The 20,321-nt window shown below is 42.8% G+C and overlaps 1 protein-coding gene across 1 annotated transcript in view; it reads left to right on the forward strand.

The window, feature by feature from the left end:
* The first annotated feature begins 1,598 nt into the window (after positions 1-1,598).
* Positions 1,599-20,321, forward strand: part of RNF38 (ring finger protein 38) — a 105,854-nt gene continuing 87,131 nt past the window's right edge. Inside the window, exons 1-2 of the mRNA XM_059492665.1 lie at positions 1,599-1,793; positions 15,507-15,591. Of these exons, the coding sequence (XP_059348648.1) occupies positions 15,543-15,591 (49 nt within the window). The 5' untranslated portion in view covers positions 1,599-1,793; positions 15,507-15,542. The remainder of the gene's footprint in view (positions 1,794-15,506; positions 15,592-20,321) is intronic.

Below are 20,321 nucleotides of genomic sequence, written 5' to 3' on the forward strand. Positions count from 1 at the left end.
AAAACTGGCACAGTGGGGCAGGCAAATGCAGGATTTGTGGAAACATTTCCTACTCATAGCATGACACAGGAGAAGGCAGCACTGCTGTGATGTGCAAAATGAAACAAATTCTCTGCACATTTAGATCTCAGAGAATTACTGTTGCTCCACTGAAGACAGCAAGTGCACCCCTCTGGCTAGTAAATTTCGCTAAGCATTTTCTTTTGTTAATGCATGTATCATTTTTCCCACTATTCCATTCTTTCTGAGAACCAAACCCGCTGGGCTCACTCCACACACGCAGCTGTTCCTCCGCATCGCAGAGGTGCATGGACGCACCACAGAGGCATTTCCCTCACTTTCAGAGAAACTCTTAGCTGCATCATGGCTGCGTTCCTGGCGTCTTCTCATGCCAATGGATTTGCTCGAATGTTGTTCGTCTGACAACGAAACTGGCGTCACCGTGACAGCTTAAGGAAATCCCTGTCCTTAACCTATCCCTTTACCGACATCCTTGACTCTTTCGCACATATACCGGCAGGCGCGGTTTGTCCCTGCGAGAGATCGGTACCCACCGCCCCCCGCTGACGCCTGGATGGGGCGGTCCCCGCTCCCTACACGTGCCTCTGGGGGCTGGCTCACCCCTCGATGGCACCCTTTGCCCCTGCCCCCGGGCCGTCGTCCCCGGAGCGCCTTGCCGAGTTGGGGAGGGGCGCCGAGCCGGACAGCGAGGGCGAAAACCCGCGGCGGTGCCCTTGCCCGCGGCGGCGGAACGCGGGACAGGGCGAGGATGGTTCCGGGCTCTGGGCGCAAGGGTTGCTCGGGGAGGGCTGCGACCCGCCGGGGGTCCCGGCAGGGACCCCGCTCCCGCTGTCCCGAGGAGGCACCGCCGCAGGGCGGAGCAGCCGCGCCTGTGCGCGCCCCGCGGGTCGTCACGCTTTGCGACAGCGCTGCTGCGGGCGGCAAGAGGCCTTGGGGAGGCGCCGGACTGCCTGCGGGCCGCTGGGGCTAGAGGCAGGGAGGGAAGGAGGGAGGCAGGGAAGGAGGAAGCAGGCGGGGAGACTTCCTCCTCCTCCTCGGCGGCAGCAGTAAGCAGCTGCGCGGCTGGAGCAGCCGGCACGGTTGGGCACCGGCCCCCCCGCCGGGCGGCGGGCTGCGCCCCGGCCAGAGGCTCCCCACGCCGCCCATGCCACCCACGCGTCCCCGCTAGCGCTGACCGCTCCGCCGTCCCCGCGGTGGGGCTGCTCCTGGGGCGGCGGCCGCCGCCGGCCGGCCGGAACGGGCAGCGATGCCGGTGGCCGCCCGCTCGGCAGCCCCCGGGGCGCAGCTCGACGCCGGCTTCCATGCCCCTGCCCGCCAGCGGGACCGCGGCGTCGCTCCGCGCGGCGAGGAGAGCGGCGGCGAGCGGCACCTCCGTCAGGCCGGCGAGGCGGGCCGGCGCGGCAGATGGGTGGCTTCTTCCGCCGCCCCCTTCCTGCCTGCCTTCTCCTCCTCCCCTCCGCCGCCCCCCGCCTCCTCCGTTGCCTCCTCCCCCGCTGGTGGGGCCGCCGTCGCCGCCTCCACCTCCCCCTCGGCTGCTTCCCTTCTCCCGGCACTCCCCCAGACCCGCGCCCGTGTCCGCTCCTGCTCCGGCTTCCCGGGACTCGCCATGAGCGGCGGTTCCGGTCGCTTACCGCCGCCCGCCGCCCTCTGCCCGCCGCCGCCCCTCCACGGGCCGAGCTTGCCGGAGGCGGGAGCGCGGAGCCAGGGCCGGGGCAGCCCCGCCGGGCACGGCGCGCCCCGCGGCGCCCCGGGCTCCAGAGCCCCGCCACCAGGTGAGCAGGAGAGGGGCCCCGGGGGACTGAGAGCGGGTCCGGGCGTCCCACCCCCGGCTGGCAGCGCAGCCGGCCCGCAGGGCCGCGGAGTTGCCCTCGGCAGCGCCTGGGGTCCGTCCCGGGTGGGCACCACAGGCGGGACGGGACGGGAGGGCAAACTCCCGCTGTTCTGAACACGGCGAGGCGAATCGCGGCGGCAGCTGGCGGCAGGCCATGTGTCGCCTGGCCAGCAGCGGAGTGCTCGGGGCCGCCTTTGAGCCGGTGCCCGGCGCGGCGATGGCTCTTTCCCCGACGGTCGGTCGGGATGCGGCGGTGCGAAGCGCGGGCAGCCTGCAGTGCTGGCGTTTGGGCGGGCGCCTCAGGCTGTGGCGTTGCTGCCGCCGGCGCTCCCCAGCCCCGCGCCCCTGCCCGCCCATGCAGCTCCAGGGGTTGCGCTGTGCGGGGCACCGTGTGCCTGTGTCTTATCGCACTTTGGTGTGTCCTGGGCAGCGCCAGGGCCTCGGCGGTTCTGCCGCCCTGCCTCCGTTACGCAGCGGCCGCCGGCCTTCTGCTGCCTGTCGGCTGAGCCCCGCTCCTGGAAGGATTTTTGTGTGTGTGAGTGTGTGTGTGAGAGAGAGGGAGGGGGCGATGTGTCCGTATCCGTGCCCGGAGCCAGGCTCCGCCCCTCGCAGCGGGCTGCCGGTAACTGCGGGAATTCACGGAGCGCAGTGACCGGTCATACCAAGTAATTTCGTGGTGCTCCTAAATGCTGATTGCAAGTCAGACTTTTGCCTTGTGAGACCCCCACTGAGTGTCTTCGGGGCTCTCATCGTCAGTTCCACAGACGTGTTTTTGCATTTCCTCTTAGAAACCGCTCCGCAGCAGGGTCCCTCTGAGGAGCTGGTTTCGAACATGTGGTTCGTTCCTCCTGAAGCTTCGATGTTTCCAGGATTGTGGTCCTAACATATGGGTTGATGTGCTTGTTTATAGTCAAACACAATAGCCGCTTCCAAGGCTGTGCTGGAGTTTCCCACATGCTTATATTTAAACGCGTGTCTGTGTGGTTTTGGGATCAGGGCCTTAGATGTTTTCCTAAGCTGTTCTTTGTGAATGGCAGCCAGAATTAAGTTGTTTATGCGTATATGAAGTTACTAATTAGGAAGTGGTGTGGGAGAAGGTCAGAAAACAAGACATTGTTCTTTGGGCCTGGAGGGTGAAAAAATGAGGTGTCTAATTAAGTCTTTTCTTAGAATATATTTTTAGTGGTGCTTATGTCTTGGGCACTTAGTTGGGTGTTTATACTGATAGAAATCTTGCTCTGAAATGAGGTAGAGTTTATAGACGAGCTCCTCTTGAAATTCGTGACTGACAACATAGTAAAGGATTACTTACAATGTGGAAAGTTGAGGGAGAACTTGAATTTTTACCTTTGCATTGTATTATATAGTGCAAAAGCAGCTTTTGCTGTGTCCTGAGACACATGGTACATGGGGCAGATTAGTCCCTCCCAGGCCTTCCAAAAAAAATATATTGGGAGAAAATATTTTTCCAGTATACATTATTTGGAAATGGTGGTTGCCTCCACCTGATGAAACTCTGTTTCATTCAACTTTTTGTTTTAAAATTGCATGGGCATTCCTGGTATAGATGGTAACCTTATCTTAATGCCTGATCTCAAAACCTCTCTTAATCTTCTTAAGCTCTCAGCAATCCTATAGACAAATTGACCTAGTATGCTACTGTTGGGAGATAAAAGCTTTTGTATTTTCCATGATTTGGAAAGTCACGGTAGAGAAAACTATAACCTTTACCATATAATATATTCATCACAGCCTAGAGTACAAAGACCTTAATGTTGGATTAAGGAATACTGGATTTTTTTTTTCTCCAGAAAGGGGCTTTTTTGGGGTTTGTTCTGAAGTTTTGGTATTCACTAGTACAGTTGCTGTGTTTAAAAGCCCTTAAAAGTCCTGTGTTAAATGGCAATTGCAATAACCAGAATGATTTTGCTCAAAAGAGCTCTTGCAGACGCGCAAATTGAAATATTAAGTTTTACAGTGTACTTAAGTCACAGTAGCAGGTCAATGCTTGTTACTAGTCATTGTCTGAAAAATATAAAGAACATTTTCAGATAGTGTGATATGTGATTCATCTTATAATTTTGAAATAGTGTCATAATTTAAAGACAAATCCAGGAGATTTCTAGATTGGGCATGAGAAATGTCTGTTTCTTTGCTTGCTTTTCTCCAAAGGAAAAGACTCTTCATGGAGGTCTATCTTTTTCAGTCAAATATTGGTCACCAGTGGGAAAAACGATGAACTAAACTCAGGCAGCAGAGCCGAAGTTGGACTGCTTTGCTGAGCATACTCTTAGTTGTAGTCTTAATCCTAATATATTAACTTTTGATAAAAACCTGTATTGTGACCTAATCTTCAAATGTCGAGGGGCAGTGAAATTGCTGTACTTTGCATGCAAGGTTAGGAGAATGTTTGGTATTTTGTTTCTCCTAGCAGAAAAATGTGCAGTGGTAGTTGGGTCTCTTTTGGTGTTGTTTCTTTTGTGTTTTTTTCCCAATATGTGTCAACAGAATGGAGCATCTCCATTCATGGCTGTCAAATGTGAAAGGATATTGGACTAGAAATGCTGATGATTCTTTACTTCATTTAGAAAATTGATCCTGATCTTAAAAGGCATTTCACTGTCCATGAAGTAATTTGCCTCCAGTGGGGTACCTGCGTCTCCTTGGTGAAAAAAAGTAATTCACCTAGAGGAAAGGTTGTCAGCTAGGAAAAGTATGTCTGTAGTGGAAATTCTTTTTTTTTTTTTTTTTGTATGTTTATTTGTTTAGGTTTTGCCTTTTCATTTGTTTTTTGTTTCTTAGGTCTGAATTGACATTCTCATTTCTGGAAGGAAAGATGGCTTCTGGAAGTTGTACTGTATCTAACATTTGGTGTTATGTCCATAACTGGCGAAAACAGCTTTTCTCTTAAACATCTTTGTTACTCATGTCAGCTCTTTGGATGTCATTTGATGAACTTTGCTATGTCTTCTTAATACTGCTTTTTCTCCTTCTGTGGTTAAGTCTTTAGTTAGTTTAATTGGTTTTTAAGGTACCCACTAAGTTAAGTCCTATATTAACAGGGGTAATGGAAGGTGCTTATTTTGGCAGATAACCGTGTTTGCTAAGTCTTTCAGTGTGAAGAAGCTGAAACTTCTGTTGAAAGGATTAATCTCAGTTTTCAAGCCTAGCTGATTGTAAGAATGTGAGGAGTTGGACTTCTTGTGAAGATCATATGAAGTGTCAGTTAAATGCAGTAGAAAGCAGAATTATCAGTGATTCTGCTTAATTCTGTATATGCTGAGCAGTTGAACTAGAATTGTATGTTCATAGTGGCACATAAATTTTTGTGCTTTTAGCAGTTGTGCATAGTTATACCATCTCTGTGTGGTATTTGTGGTTTTGTTCTCAAACTGGAGAGCAGTTGGTGTGGCTTTACAGTGAGAGTCACATTTAATTCTGGCATGCCTGGTGATAGACGCTAGTTTTTTTATTTATGACATGGTGATGCCTTCACAGCCTTATAACCATATAAAATAAAGTGAGATGGAAAAACAGCTTCTTGGTTGGAACAGGTGAAGCATATTCAGTATGCGGAGACTTCTCAAGAGTTATAATTGATTTTGATAGATTAAAGGAAAAATAAACAAACAAAAAACCTCCCACTGAAACTAGAAAGTATCATTAGAGCATCTCCATTTTAATTTGGTCAAAGTGTGATGTAAAAAAATGGCTTGATGGCACTTCTTGGTTGGAATTACCACAGTGTTGTAAATCTGTAACTTTGTGTGTTTGAACATATTCTGTTTTGCACATGAGATTGCAATTACCTTTAGCATACCAGAATTGTTTATTATAACGGTGGTATGTTAGTTCTGCTATTTTCGAATTATAAAGGAAGATAGGAGGCTATGTCTTCACATAAATTAGTTGTACTTTTTAAATAGATTATCGTAATTACAGATTTAATGTTAGCAGACGTATGATAAATGTTTGTTTCAAGAGGTTAGTTATAAGATATATGATCTGCATATTTATTGGATTTATTTGGGAAATAAATACAAATGTATTTCCTTAACAATTATTTTCAGATAAGGTGTAATGATTTTAAGCCATGCTCTGTGACCATCACTTTTTTATTTTTATTTCTCTTTTAACCTGTAGTACTTACAGAATCTGGAAATTTTGATTTTATGGTCTGAAATTGTTCTTTGGAGGTGTGCCTTTTAGGTGCGAGCATCAAGGCAGCTCAAGTGGATGCTAGCAAGTGTTAATATACTGCCATACCCTGGCCCCAACAGAAATATTTAAGGATAAAGTGAGGCTGAAACAAAATTTTTTAAAAGAAAATATAGAATATAAAATTAATATACAGTTCGTTTGATTGTATTTCACAGAATATGAACAACTTGATTGTTGTCTAATCCGGTATATTTTAGATGTAAAATGTGCAAAAGCATGGAAATTAAAAATTCAGAATATTCTCTAAAGTACAAATTTCAGTTTATTAATAGCAAGAAGACCAGAGATATGTCTTTAATTTGGAAATGCATGCTTTGCTTTGTAACATCTGCTTATGAAATAATCTAAATTATCCTTTTGGTCTAAGTCATCAAAATATTGAGCTTGAGAATTATATTTGCATTGTCACAGAAAGTTTAAAATGAAAAACTGTTTTAAAGAATATTAATGGGCATGATTGAGAACACTGTAAATTCTTGGAAAAGCTGTGTTCAATTAAAAAATAATGGTGGGGTTCGGAGTTTTTTCTTTGCCTTTTAATGTTTAGTTTTGCTGCTTATACAGCCCTTTTTTCACCCACAAATTATCTTGGCAAAATGAAATCCACATGCAGACAGAACCTTTTTAACCAATTTTTTTTTATTTCCTGAGAAAGATAGGCTTTAAATCTTTTTCAGTGGATCGCTTTGCAGTTCTTTTGTTGGTTCTTGCACCCTAGGTATTTTAAATGATCTCGTATGGCATCTGCTTCATATTAGAAGTTCAAATGGAGATGTGTCATCTGAACATAAGGGTTGTCACTGTTAATGTGATGCAGGATGTGGATGGGTTAACAGGAAGGTACAGTACCAGAATAAGAGAATGTTACAAATTTTTCAGGGTCTTGGTTTTTGGTGGAATAGAGTTAATTTTCTTCCTGGCAGGCACTTTGGGCTTCAGGCAGTGTGTGGTGATGGTGGTATTGTGCATCATTTTTTTCTCTTAGGTTTTATTCCTGGGTCACCCCTTCCCCTCACCCCCTCATCTCCCTATTGATTATAATTATATCATTAATGTTGATTTGGTGTTTTATTTTATTTCAATTACTAAACTAGTCTTATCTCAAGACATGAGTTTTACCTTTCCTGATTCTCACTCACATCCCATTTGGCATCCCACTGGCAAAGGGGGAGAGTGGTGGAGAGCTGCTGCTGGTACCTAGTCAGGGCTGTAGTCATGGCACACTGAGAGCTCCCTTTACATGAATATTTCAGTAAGGTAGTACTTTTCCCCGCCTTTGTTTTACTGGGTTTTGTTTTGTTATGTTATACCTTTTTAGTGCCTTTTTTTTTCTTTACACCTTCTTGCTGCATTCTTTTATGCTTGTTCTAAACCTTTCTTTTCTTGTTTGTGTATGTGAAGTACAGTAAGTGCTTGGTTGTTAGAATTCCTTGCATAAAGAAAAGATCCTCCATTCTTGCTAGGAAAAATAGTCCTATTCTTGTATTTTCATGACTTAAAGCTTCTTTCAGGAGGTTGCTTGATGTGTAATGTAGGGCAAAGAATGCATACTTCACTTAAAGAAAGATGCAGGAAGTGTTTTAAATAGTAAGTCATAGGTATTTTCACAACTATTTTAAGCAGGCATGACATACAGTGTTTTCTGAGCTTCTGAAATGCACACACATGCTCCAAATGTTCCTTCTAAAAACACTCTTCTTTAGATTTTCTCAGTGGAGAGCCTGGCATCCCAGCCCTAAGCTCCTGAGTTGCTGTTCCTATTGTCTCTGGCACTGTGTTGAGGTTGAGTCTCTGCAGCATCCCTCTCATGCAAGCCCTTTGCCACCACAGTGCATGAAAAAGTAGCATCTGTTGTCAGTCTCAGGGTGGGAAAGTGTGTCATCAAGATGTTTCTCTAATGTCTTTTGTAATGACTGGGGTTTTGCATCCAGACAAATAATCTGTGTTGCTTGTTGCATTGTCTGGCAGCTGGTGTGGTTTTCTTGACTATGGACTGTTATAATAACCAGCCTTCACTGTAATATTTCAAAGCTCACATCTCTAAGCATGTGGGCTTGGTCACCAGCTTCTAGGACAACCCCAAATGGGAAATTAAAATATTAAAGGAGACCTACTCTAGCATTTCAATTACTAAAACCAAATGAAACCCAAACTTTCCCAAACAACAAGAAGATAATTCCAGCAAAATAACCCCCTGAAAAGCTTAAAGTCTTTAACTGAATTTCTGTTCATCTGTGTAAGATTCACACGTGTAGCACAATGGTGTGCAGCCAGTATCAGTAAAGAATATTGCTTAAATTGTTAGAGGGTGTTTATGATTGTTTCTGATATCCTTTAATAATAGGAATTGCATTTCTTCCTATGATACTATCAATCTCTACTTCCAAAAAAAGTTATTTGTGCTTATGCACGTTTTTCTGGAAGGAGGGTACAAGGAAGGTAATGAGGTTATAAATTTTCTGCCAGCCTATGGAGGAGTAAAGTATGAATTCTGTGAATCTTATTAAACTTCATAATCTGCATGCCTGGAAAAATCCCTGTTAGGAACACTCCCCTTAAATAGTCTAAATAGCACTAAAAGCCATGCACTGTATTTGTTTGCATGACTTGTAGTTGTGCAAGAGCCCAAGGAATGGATATTAAACCACGAAGTATGGCTAGAAACATTGACTGTGTGTGTAGAACAGTTTTGTCTATCGGAGAATACTTGGAACAGCTCCTGTGCCGTGTGATTGAACCTGCACCATGGAACAGCAACATACAGTTTGGAAACTTTTGCTGCCTGTTTTTTCAGCATAGCTGAAAGTTATCTCCACTTTATCTTTTGCTGCTTGGCACCTAAAGTACATTCAGGATCTGGAGTGAAAATATTAGAGATTTATGTTTACTTTCTCATTGAGTTCTTGCTCTGTGAAGTTTTGGCTTTTAGGCACATGGATACTTCTGCTTTCATTAAGAGCCTTTGCAAATGTTTGTGGGATCTGGATTGTGGTGGATTTTTTTTCTCCCTACCTACAAGTCAACAGTCTAAAGTGATTTTTTGAATTTCCATTAAAAATGCTATCATCTGCTTTTTTAGTGTGTGCAAGCTCTCAGTATGTATCTTTTCCGTGGCATCCCTTTTTTCCTGTTTATAAGTTGAAATGGCCCAAAGCCAAGCAGACTAAGCAGTAGTTTTTGGAAAGAGTTATCATGCAGATTTAGTAGTAGGATATCGAGCCTTTTGGCACAGAAACCCTGTGAGTCTGTAATTGTTGTGATTTGTGTGTGGTTTTGAGCAAGTTTACATAAAGTGTTTATGATATGATCTGAAATTTGCTTTTACAGCTTATTTTGGAGGTTTGCTACAGGTTAGACTTCTCAGCTGTTTCAGAAATGCATTTTGATTTTTGGAGGCTTGGAAGTGAAAGCGTTTAGCCAGCAGTATGACAACTGTGTCCTGGTTTTATCATTGAAGACAAAGTGTCTTCAAACTTAAGAAATATGTGATTATGCTTGTAAAGATGAGCAAACTGAGGTACACACTGCAGGGATGTATTTCAAAAAGTTAGAGTCAAGATGTATTTGATGTTGTTTGTCACAAGGCCCTGTTGAGTTGGAAAAAGTGAATGAGATAGAAAAATACTCTTTTCTTTATTAAAACTTTTAATTTAATTTTTATAACACTGGCAGTCTCTTGTGCCTGTACGGTATTGATTCTGCTTTTATGCACTGAGATACCAGAAAATATTAATAATGAAGAATTTGGACACTGAGGAAAAATAACTTAAAGAATTTGTTACATTTTGTCAGCTTTTTATTTTATGAGGCATTCTGAACATGAAGGATTGGGGAAAAGCTATGAAAGTTGTAAATATGGTAAAAATTATTGGGTGGGTGGCACCCATTCAAGGATAGCAGTTCCTGACATAGTGTTGGAGCTTGCTTGCTCAAGGGCAGCAAGCTGATGTAGGGGCTGTAGCATGGGACCTGTGAGGAGAGGTAGAGGACACCAGGATTGCACAGCATGGTGAAGAGATGGCCCTGGCTGTGAGGAGAGGTAGAGGACACCAGGATTGCACAGCATGGTGAAGAGATGGCCCTGGCTGTGAGGAGAGGTAGAGGACACCAGGATTGCACAGCATGGTGAAGAGATGGCCCAGGCTGTGAGGAGAGGTGGAGAACACCAGGATTGCACAGCATGGTGAAGAGATGGCCCAGGCTGTGAGGAGAGGTGGAGGACACCAGGATTGCACAGCATGGTGAAGAGATGGCCCAGGCTGTGAGGAGAGGTGGAGGACACCAGGATTGCACAGCATGGTGAAGAGATGGCCCAGGCTGTGAGGAGAGGTGGAGGACACTAGGATGTGTGCACAGCATGGTGAAGAGATGGCCCAGGCTAGATCCCAACCGAGAGATCCCACTGGCATCTGTTCTCTTATGGCGCATGAAGAAAAGATAGTGCCAGACTTTTGCATATGCTGGTAAGGCGAGTCACTGGGAATAGGGCTCAGGCAGAAATTCCTAAATATCTGGCAGATAATTTTAGGAAGAATCTTTCTTCACTCTGAAGCAGAGAACTGTGGACATTATGGACCTTACAACTTTGGAGAGATTCAGAACTTTGCCAGGCAAGGCACTGCTCTAAATTGACCTGGTCTGAGCAAAGGGATTGAATTATTGGAGATCCAGCAGTCTTTTGCAGCCTGAAAAACTTTGTTACTGTGTAGTGAGCATGTTATCATTAGCCTGGGGATGCCTGCTTCAGGCATTTCAAGTAGAGAAGGAACAGCAATTTGGGACTGGTTTAGTTGTGCACGGTCAGAAGTGATGGTGAGAACTCAGTTTGCTGAGTGTCGCCTCAATCTTGTGAGACTGCTTTTTTTTCAACCTCGATTTTTTCACATGCTTCCTCCTCACACACTCAAAATCCCTCTGTTATGGGTATTTAATATATAAATGCTTCTGGGTGAAGCATCAACAGCTGTTTGTATTTAAAGCAGAGCTATACTTCTCCCTCTCATCCCTTTTCGTAACTTACTTGCTGGTTAATGTACAAACAGTCTGTTTTCATCTGACAGACAAAAATATGCGCTTCAATTCTTTATTTTTGGGTCCAAGAAGTGTAGGGGATGTTGGGTTCTGTCTTTCCTGGTACAACTCTCAGAAAGTGCCAGATAAATTAATTGAGAGATGTGTTCAGCAATGAGAGGGATTTTTCTTCCCAAGCTTGGATGGTATGTAAAAAAATATAAAAATATATTCACTGATGTATTCTTACCCTTTTTTGTTAGTCTTTATCAAACCAGTGTTTGTAATATGATGACTCTCCTAGTGTTTTTATAGTATTTTTAAGGGAGAACGGTACAGACAAGAATTTAGTCAATAAGATAAAATATGAACGCAGCAAAAGGTAAGAAAAGAGTGAAAAATCATGGTATATGACCTCCTCGGGCTGCCTTACCATGCAAAAATGAAATGGGCATTCTTAAGTAAAGCTGTCATACTTGTTCCCTTAGTCCTGTTTCTCTGTAAATAGCTTCAAACTTGAGGGAGGCTTTTTAGCGTTTTGAAACAACTTATAGTAAATCACTGGTTAAGTACCAGAAAAATTAGTCTGCTCTCTCAAGCAAACAGCTTGAAGAGATCTGATGCTGTTTTGTGTGACTTATTGATCTGTGGACACAGGTAGTTGTTGGGCAGTTGGACAGTATTTTGCTTCCAAACAGCTGCAGTGTGTGGTCTCTCTGACAAGGACGCAGGAAATAAAGGAGGATCTTGAGAGCTTGGGAAACCAAAGGAATTGCAGTGAATGGGAATTGTAAGGATTTGGACGCAAAACGTTTTACTGCTGGAGAAAACATAAAAGTATGCAACAAAATTCCACTAACGCAGATTTTCATTATTTCTGATGTTTATGTAACAACTGATTTCTTTTGAGGATCACTCTTAAAACATCTGTGCCATAAAAGAGAATTTTTAAAGCAAGTGAGTTGCCCATATTGTTATGGACTTGTTTACTGTGAATTAACTGAAGCATCATTGTATCTCTTGTTTATGAGCTTGTGGAGGCTGTGTGGCAGGGTGGGTAGTGAAGCAAAACGATGATGCCAGAGTGTTCTGGAGTTACCAAGTCTTCAGCTAGGTTGGGGCAAAAGTGGTTTTAGAGCATTTTTTAAAAAAGAGTAGTGTCAATTGTTTCATTTATTATTCTGTAGTGTTACATTTCTGCATTACATCAAGTTTTTGTTTTCTTAATTATCAGGCATTTTTTGAATGCTGCATTTTCTGTTTGCGGCTGATGTCATAGAGAGGTAACTGTTTCTAGAAGTTAGTTCTTGTGCACTTGTGTGTTTCTCCATTTTCTGCTACTTTAGCCCCTTGGAGTTTTTTGGTCTCAGGTAGCAAGAGAGGTAAAGAAAGAGTCAAATAGTTTGGATTAGCAAACAAGACATAGATCATTCTACCACTGTAAAATGCTGTAAAAGAGCTTTGTTTTCAAGGCACCATATGTAACTATGGCCTTTTTTGTCTCTGTGGATTTTCAAAATAGGGTTGATTATCCAGAAAAGAGATGCCCTAATGATTGCCTTCTGGAGTGGTTTTAATTTTGATCTTCTAAAGATCTTAAATTTACACAATTTGAAGAAGAAATGTTGTCTAAGGTTTACTGCATCTCTTTAAGAAGAAGGTCTAGCATAACCATTAAAGATCTTATGATCTCTCTAGAGAGCAGTAGGTGAGAATACTTTAATACTGGTTAGTGCAGTTGATATGACTGTTGTTGAATATCGGCATACTGACATGCTTTGATATTTATCATGCAGTATCTTTGGAGTTACTGATTAGGGTGCTAGAAACTTACGCTGTGCTAACTCAACCAGTGTATCTGAAGGGGCAAGGATGGTTTTCTCAGACATAAAAGGGACTTTAAAATGCTCATTCTGGCAGAGTTTGTCCTATTTTGAGAAACAAGGTAACTCATCAGTACGACCATTTTGGTCTGATAACGCCATTGTTCTTGGGTTGTATACACAGTGCATCTGGAAAATTGTGGTTAACAAATACACTTGTGTGTTCTCTTATATAGACTATCAGCTTATAGATGCTTGAAATTTCAAGTTCCTAACAGCTGTGTGTGGTACTGAAAACTAATTTTCAGCCATGTTGGGGCCTATGTGGTGCCTCTTTGGAGAGTGGGTGTCAGCTGCCTCTTCCTTGCAGTCAGTCCATGTGATGAATTGAAGAGATGATTTCCTATAAAATGTCTGTGTTTTAAGCCTTTACCTTGCTTGCCTAGCTCTTGGTGTCTTGGGTTTGCTGCTCCTGTGTTTAAAAACTTTGTGCACCCCTCAGCTCTTTTGAAGAGTCATGCTGGAATGTCCTGGATCGTTCTTACGGCTGTCCAGGCATTTTCTTTGCTTTTGCTACCTCCTTGGCAGATTAAGCTTGTCTATTTCAAGGCTATTGCTGGAGGAACAAATTTAAAAGTGCAGTGAAAAATCTTTCACTAGTGGGCTGAATTGCACCACTTGCAGATTATTACATTCAGCATTCTTGTGACCACTGAAGCTTTTTATGTTATCATTGGAGCAGTGACATCAAAAGAGAAGAGCTATCACAAAGTCTTAAGAGAAGGGAGACCAGGACATGTGGTTACGTATTCTCCAGGGCTGCCCAGAGTGCTCAATGGAAAATACAGTTAGCAGGCTGAGGTGAAGAATCATGTCCTGGGAGACACATTTCTGGGACATGAAAATGATTCTCAGCGCTGGTAAACAAAATGCTGTCTTGTTTCAACTGCTCGGATTCCTTGTGAGGATTTTATATGAACTGCAAAACTGGGCTTAGAACTTTCTTTTTACGGTGTTACCAAGAAACACTTTTGCACATGAAGCAAGCTGCTGTTGTTACGACTGTGTTATGAAAGAAGGGGAAGTAGACTTTGGTTGTTGTATGCATTTAAAAGTAATGTGGCAGTCTGATCTCTGGTTAAATCTGAACTTGCAGAGTTCTGCTCTTGCTGTAGCATATTTTGTTTTGGAAATACTTGGGCAGTGAAAGCTTAAATACTAAATTTACTCACCCAAGCACTGCAGATGTTGCTTTCCAGAAAGCATTGTGAAACAGAGCAGATGGAGGCAGGTTTTGAGAAGCAGATTTGCTCTATTGCCTTCGGACGTGTAGACATAATTCTCAGCATCAACCACAAATAGTCATGCTTCAACTTTGCAAATCAAGTATCATGAGTTAATGTCTGATCTACTGGTCTGTGTTGATTTCACTCTTTATGCTGATGTTTAACAAGTCATGTGCTATTGTACTCTAAAGTCTGTATTTGTAAAGAGAAGGGCAAGAAAAGTTCTTCCAGAAGTCCGGTGGCTGATCTTCATTACTATAGAGACGCTATTAGAAATCTTTGTTTTGCTTTGAAGATAACCCAGAAGCTGTTGAAATTGAAAAGGGTAGTGTGCTGAAACAAAAAATTGATACTTCTCAAGTCACAAGGTTGTTACTCATTTGAACTCACCACTACATAAATATTTCTGTTGACTAGTCTCTATTTTTCCACTGGCTATTAATTTCATTAACATTCTGGTAATCTTAAAGAAGGCTTGAGAGTTCAAAACTGGTGAATGAGATGACTGATGTTAAATCCAGCGTCTTAAGATCTAACACTTTTTCTTTTGACATGCATACTTTGAGTTTGTTTGCTTCTAGAGACAAACAGCACATGCATGTGAAAATGCTCACAGACGGATACACAAACTTAGATACCTCATATATATAAACAGTAATCTCTGTATCTCTAAGAATATCTGCCATTTGGTAGTGGCCACTGTCCTTTACTTCTAATTGCCTCCGTGCATTATGTAAGGTATAAAAAAAAAGATTTGCTGAAACTGGCTCTGTGGTTTCCTAGAATTAATGTGTGTTAACTGCATTGTAAACTTTCAGGGATTTTTTTGTGAAACTTGTCTACAGTATGCAGTACTATAGCTAATAATTTGCTGTTGGGACTGGGTGACCCAGTTACTTTGAAACTTCTTTTCCAGTTCTATATGCTGGTTACTGAGATCTTGTGTGCAGCTGAAATATGCTTAAAAGAAAACCATACAATATATGTGTCTTCGAATATGTGAATATAGTTTTTGTGTAAATGTTGGAGCCCTGTGTTCTGGACTGGAGGGAGGTATGCCTTCATTAAGAGCAACAGTGGTAGTTTGTTCAGCGGTATAAAAATACTGGTGATAACAATCCCCACCAAAAGAAGTTAGTCTCTTAAAATGACCTGGATATGACTGCAGTAACTAGTCCTCTTTCTCAAAGTTTTCATGTCAAAGGGGTATTTTGGCTGCTAAGCTGCTGGACAAACAACTGAAAACTGCTGAGCTATGTGGATGTGTCACAGGTACTGGCTGACGTGCATCTGTGTTGCTGCTTTTGCTTTCAGATGTTACCATGAGTATCAGTTGGAGCACAAGGAGCTATGGTAGTAGGAGAGTTTGGGAGAGCTGGGTCTTGTTTACTTGAGAAAGGTAAGAGTGTGATGGGGTTGTGGGAATTCCTGATGGAATAGAGTGAGAATGGGTGATAACTAGCCAGGCGAGATCACCCAGCAATGAGATGCTTTACCTTACTAAGTCAAAGAGGATATCACAAGCTGAGAATTGGCAACTACAGAGAAGGAAATACTAAATCCACATTGTCTCTGTAGCATGTAACTGAATTAGGAGGTATGAAGCAAATCTCAGAGTATAGTTCATTTCTGCAGAACATATAAGACAATATAGAAACTAAAGTAAAATTCAGTGGGGAAAGAAGGTTATGTTGTGATGAGATAACTTTGAACACAAGGTGCCCACCAAAGCTGCTCTAATCACTTACCTTCCTCATCTGGATGGTGAAGAAAAAGTATGACAGAAGGTTCAGCAAGTATGGTCACTGCAAACCAGACTTGGTTCAGAGAAATTAATTTAATTAACTGCCAATGAGAAGCCAGAGAAGGATAATAAGAAATAAATACAAACCTTAAAACATCTTTCACCCACCCCTCCCTTCTTCCCAGGTTCAACTTCAGCTCCAGATTGTTCTTCTCTTCCGAGTGGCTCAGCAAGATGGGGGATGGGAGCTGTGGTCAGTTTGTCACACTTGTCTCTGCTGCTCCTCCCTCCTCAGGTACTTTCTGTGAGGTCTCTCCCAACTCTTCTAGCATGAGTCCTCCCCATGGACTGCAGTTCTTCATGAACTGCGCTAGTGTGTCTTCCAGCATGGTTACAGCCTCCATCAGGCGCCTGCTCAGGTGTGGAGGCCTCCGTGGGCTGCAGGTGATCTCTGCTGCACCATGGACCTCAGTGGGCTGCAGAGGGGATAGCCTGCCTCATCATAGTCCTCAGCACTATGGCTGCAGAACAATTTCTGCTCCAGTGCCTGAAGCAGAATTTTCACTGACCTTGAGGTCTACTTCGCTGTTGTTGTGCAGCAGTTTTTCCTCTTCTTAAGGATGTTCTCTTAGAGGCGCAGTCACTGTCACCGATGGGCTTGGCCTTGGCCAGTGGTGGTTCTGTTTTGGAGCTGGCTGCACTGGCTCTTGTACATAGAGGAAGCTTCTGACATTGTCTGATGGATGTTACCATGTAGCCAGCCACCAAAACCTTGCCACACAAGATGGTCTGAAAAAAATTTCTTATTATCCACATAAGTAACCAGTGCAGACAGACATTGCCTGTATGTATGTGTTGTCTGACCTTTGTCTACGCAATGATTTTGATGTCATGATTTATCCAGCTCCAAGACAGTTGCTTGAAGAAGGAAACACAACTTATTTCCATAGGGTGTCCTGGAGCAAGATGAGTTATATGATGAATTGGGTGAAAAGGGTAATGCAGGGAAGTAGAGTGAATTCAGCATGTTTTATTTTCTGGTTTGTGATTGCTTATGACTTAAACAGTTTTCTGCCCAGAAAAGTCCTACAGCTGAAAAGGGTAATGTAGTTGGCCCTAAAGGCAGGTTTTTCTGGGTTTCACATTCTGCACCTTGCATTTAAAATTGAAAGTGAACTGCATTGCAGCCATTATGTTGAAAAAAGAAGTATAAATATACAGAAGGAGCTAGATAAAGGCTGTGAATCCTACTAGATTACTCACTTGTCAGAAATAAAGATGCTCTTTATACTTGTAAGTTTGCCTATGGGGAGTGGTTTTAATTTTTATTAAAAAATAAAATAATGAAATTCCAATTGAAATGCTAAACCACAACTTTTTGATGTAGATAGAGATTCATGTGTCATGTCTTTTTCTTAGCTTTTTGGGGATTTTGAATTTTCAACTTAAGATTGGAGGCTTTCAAAAAATTGTGGGGGCTTTGTGGTGGTGTTTATGTGTTGGGGTTTGTTCGTTTGTTTGGTTTGGTTTGGGTTTTTTTTGGTGTGTGTGTGTCTGTGTGTTGGTTCCCCACCCTCCCTACCCGCCTCTGGAGAGAAAGCAACTGCAGAGCCAACAAAGCTGCAGAAATAATCCAGCTGTATAAATGGAATGGAAACAGTAGTGTTCAGACTAATCTGTGATTTTCAGTAAAATCTACTTATGACTGACCTGCTGCTTTGCCATTTGATTGAAATCTTTGCACTTTTTCTGTTGTCTTGGTAAATCTGGTACCTAGATTTTTGAGCGTTTTTTTGCAACTATCTTCCAGGTGGATTATGTCTATCTGATACCCATCCTCTGGTAAAATGTCAGTGGCTGTGATGTTCAGAGTAAACTTCAGAAAGCAGTTGCATCCATCACAAGAATGGAGGGAGCTTTGATAATATATTTTCATGTAAGGACAGAGGTCAGCAAGGTTGTTGACAGGAATGGAGCATAATAAGCTTTACTCAGCAGTGAAACTATGTTTCTGGAAGAGTGCATGGGTTTATGAGTAAGGAGAAAAGGGAAATGACTGCTGTCCTAGTGCGTGTAAGGAAGTGCTCCTTTCCCAGTAGCATTTGGTTTGCATATCAAGGAAAAACTGGTATTTGAAAGTATCAGCTGGTGTTGCTGTAGCTGACCCAGCTTGTATTTTGTACTGTGGTGAAAATGTGCCCATTTCTAGCCTTTCCAAAGTGATCGAAGACATCTGTATTGTTTAAAGAAAATTTTCTGATTTGCGTTTGAAGGGATCTGTTTTTCACAGAATGAGTGGGTATGGGGCCTCTCCAGGAGCTCCTTAGGTAGACTGTCCCTCTGTGAATCTTTCATCGTGATGATGCAGCAGTCTCTTTAAAGAACACCATCTGAACCCATTGCTAGAAGTGCTTCAGTGTTTCCTTTTATTGAGTGTGATACTGTGGACCTCTGGGACAAACAAAGGAATAAGGCAAAATCAAGACATGTGCAAGAGCTGGTTTGGGTGGTGTGTTAGGTTGGCCTTGGGTGCTCAAGGGAGATAAGGACAGCCTTGGTCTTTTCAGAGTTCATAAAGCATTTGGCTTGTGCATGTATGTTTTATCTACTTCATGTCATCAGGGATCTACCTTTTTATTAGCTATGTAGAATCAATACAAGAAATATCCCAAAAACTGTGTTTCTAGGGTAATAGCTTTATGTATTTTTAAGGTGCAGCTAGGAATAGCAGAAATAGCTGCACATTATCACGTGGCTTCTGACCACTTTAGAACCTACTGCTGCAATTTAACACTAGCAGCAGGTGTTAACTGAGGTAAACCATTGCCCAGGTCCACTGGGTTTTCTGACAGATACATACCTACATCTGGAAGTGTTTCCCTCATTGGTAGTGCTGCTCTAATATGGGATCAAGAAAAGAAAGCAAAGAGATTGCAACCACTTTTTTTCTGCCTCTGTAGTAACTTCCAGGTGGTATTTGTTTCCTCCTTTCATCATTCATTGTACCTATTACAATCCATTTGATACTTTTTAAAGGGCTACTAGGATATACATAGTAAACACAAATGAATGCTTTGTAAAAGTATATAAATAGTGATGGCATTGATTTTTTAAATTTTTGGCTATTTAAAAAATTCACCATGTGGAAATAGTGATAGAGATAGCTTCAGTGATGAACTACATATACTTGAGAACTTGGGAGGAAGAGAAAAAGAGAGTAAACTTGTTTTTTCAGGAAGAAAAGCCAGATGGTTCATGAATCAAAGTCAATAGCTTATGCAGTCTGTAACTGCAATTTTGAATAATCCTCACATACCAGGTGACTGAAGCTAGAGACCTCTCAATTTGAGGTACTGATCCTTCCTGCCTGACCCTAAATAATATTGCAAAGCGTAAGTTTGCAGCCTGGTAAATGTCAACCTCAGCTGCTGAGTAATTACACAATGTCTGTTAATGGGTTTCTTCTGAAAAGGACTGCTGTCAGTCCTGTTGATGGTGCCCTGTTCTGTCTTGCCGCTTTACTGATACCACACAAAAGTACTGAAGAGGTTTCCAAAACCTGGAACCTGTCTACAGCTGGCCTTACAAGTCTGGAAGGGAATGTTTGTAGAACGTGAACAATGGCTTTTGGAGCAAATTGTTCTTGTTTCATCAGATACTGGCTAGTCATAAGCCAGTATCTGACAAATACAAGCTGACTGTACCTGTACCATCATATTACCAAGCTTCAAGAATCCTGGTCAGGGACTTCCAGAGGGGGAAGTTCTGCCAAGCATATTGTGTTCAGTGGGCTGGACTTTTTTTGAGGCACAGTGAGTGTTCTTCATCAACATTCTTTTTGGCAGTATTATACTCACTCAAGCAATTTAAAAGCTGAAGAGTCCAGGTCTGTGTGCTGTCTTCTTGCTTTTCCCCACACTCATCTATTTAATCAGTGTTCTCGGACTAATTACAGGTTCTTAAGAATGTAGTTATCAAGGTACTGGAAAACCCTGAGGTATTTTTCAGTCTCATTCTGTAGTCTTAACGGGACTACAGAAGGGGAGAAGGCAAAAGGAAGGTTTTGGTTCACAAGTGTAGCTGGAATGATCTTTCTCCTTGTGTGGACTCATTTTTAGTTACTGGCACTGTATTTCATCAGTCACTTTATTTGCTCCTCGCTTGCTATTGTTATATACTGTCATATAATTCTGTTGTATATTTTTCTTCCATTTGACCCCAGGTCATGCCTGTTGCTGATTTTAATAGACTAGGAAATGAGAATTGCTTTGAAATGGATTGCTTTGAAACTTTGAAGGCCTTGTCCATTAATTGCAGAGCCATGTTAGACGGATGAGGATAAACACTCCTTAGTTGAACAATTCTGCCCACACTTAATCAAGCAT

The sequence above is a fragment of the Ammospiza nelsoni genome, chromosome Z (assembly GCF_027579445.1).
Source record: "Ammospiza nelsoni isolate bAmmNel1 chromosome Z, bAmmNel1.pri, whole genome shotgun sequence".
Lineage (NCBI taxonomy): Eukaryota > Metazoa > Chordata > Aves > Passeriformes > Passerellidae > Ammospiza > Ammospiza nelsoni.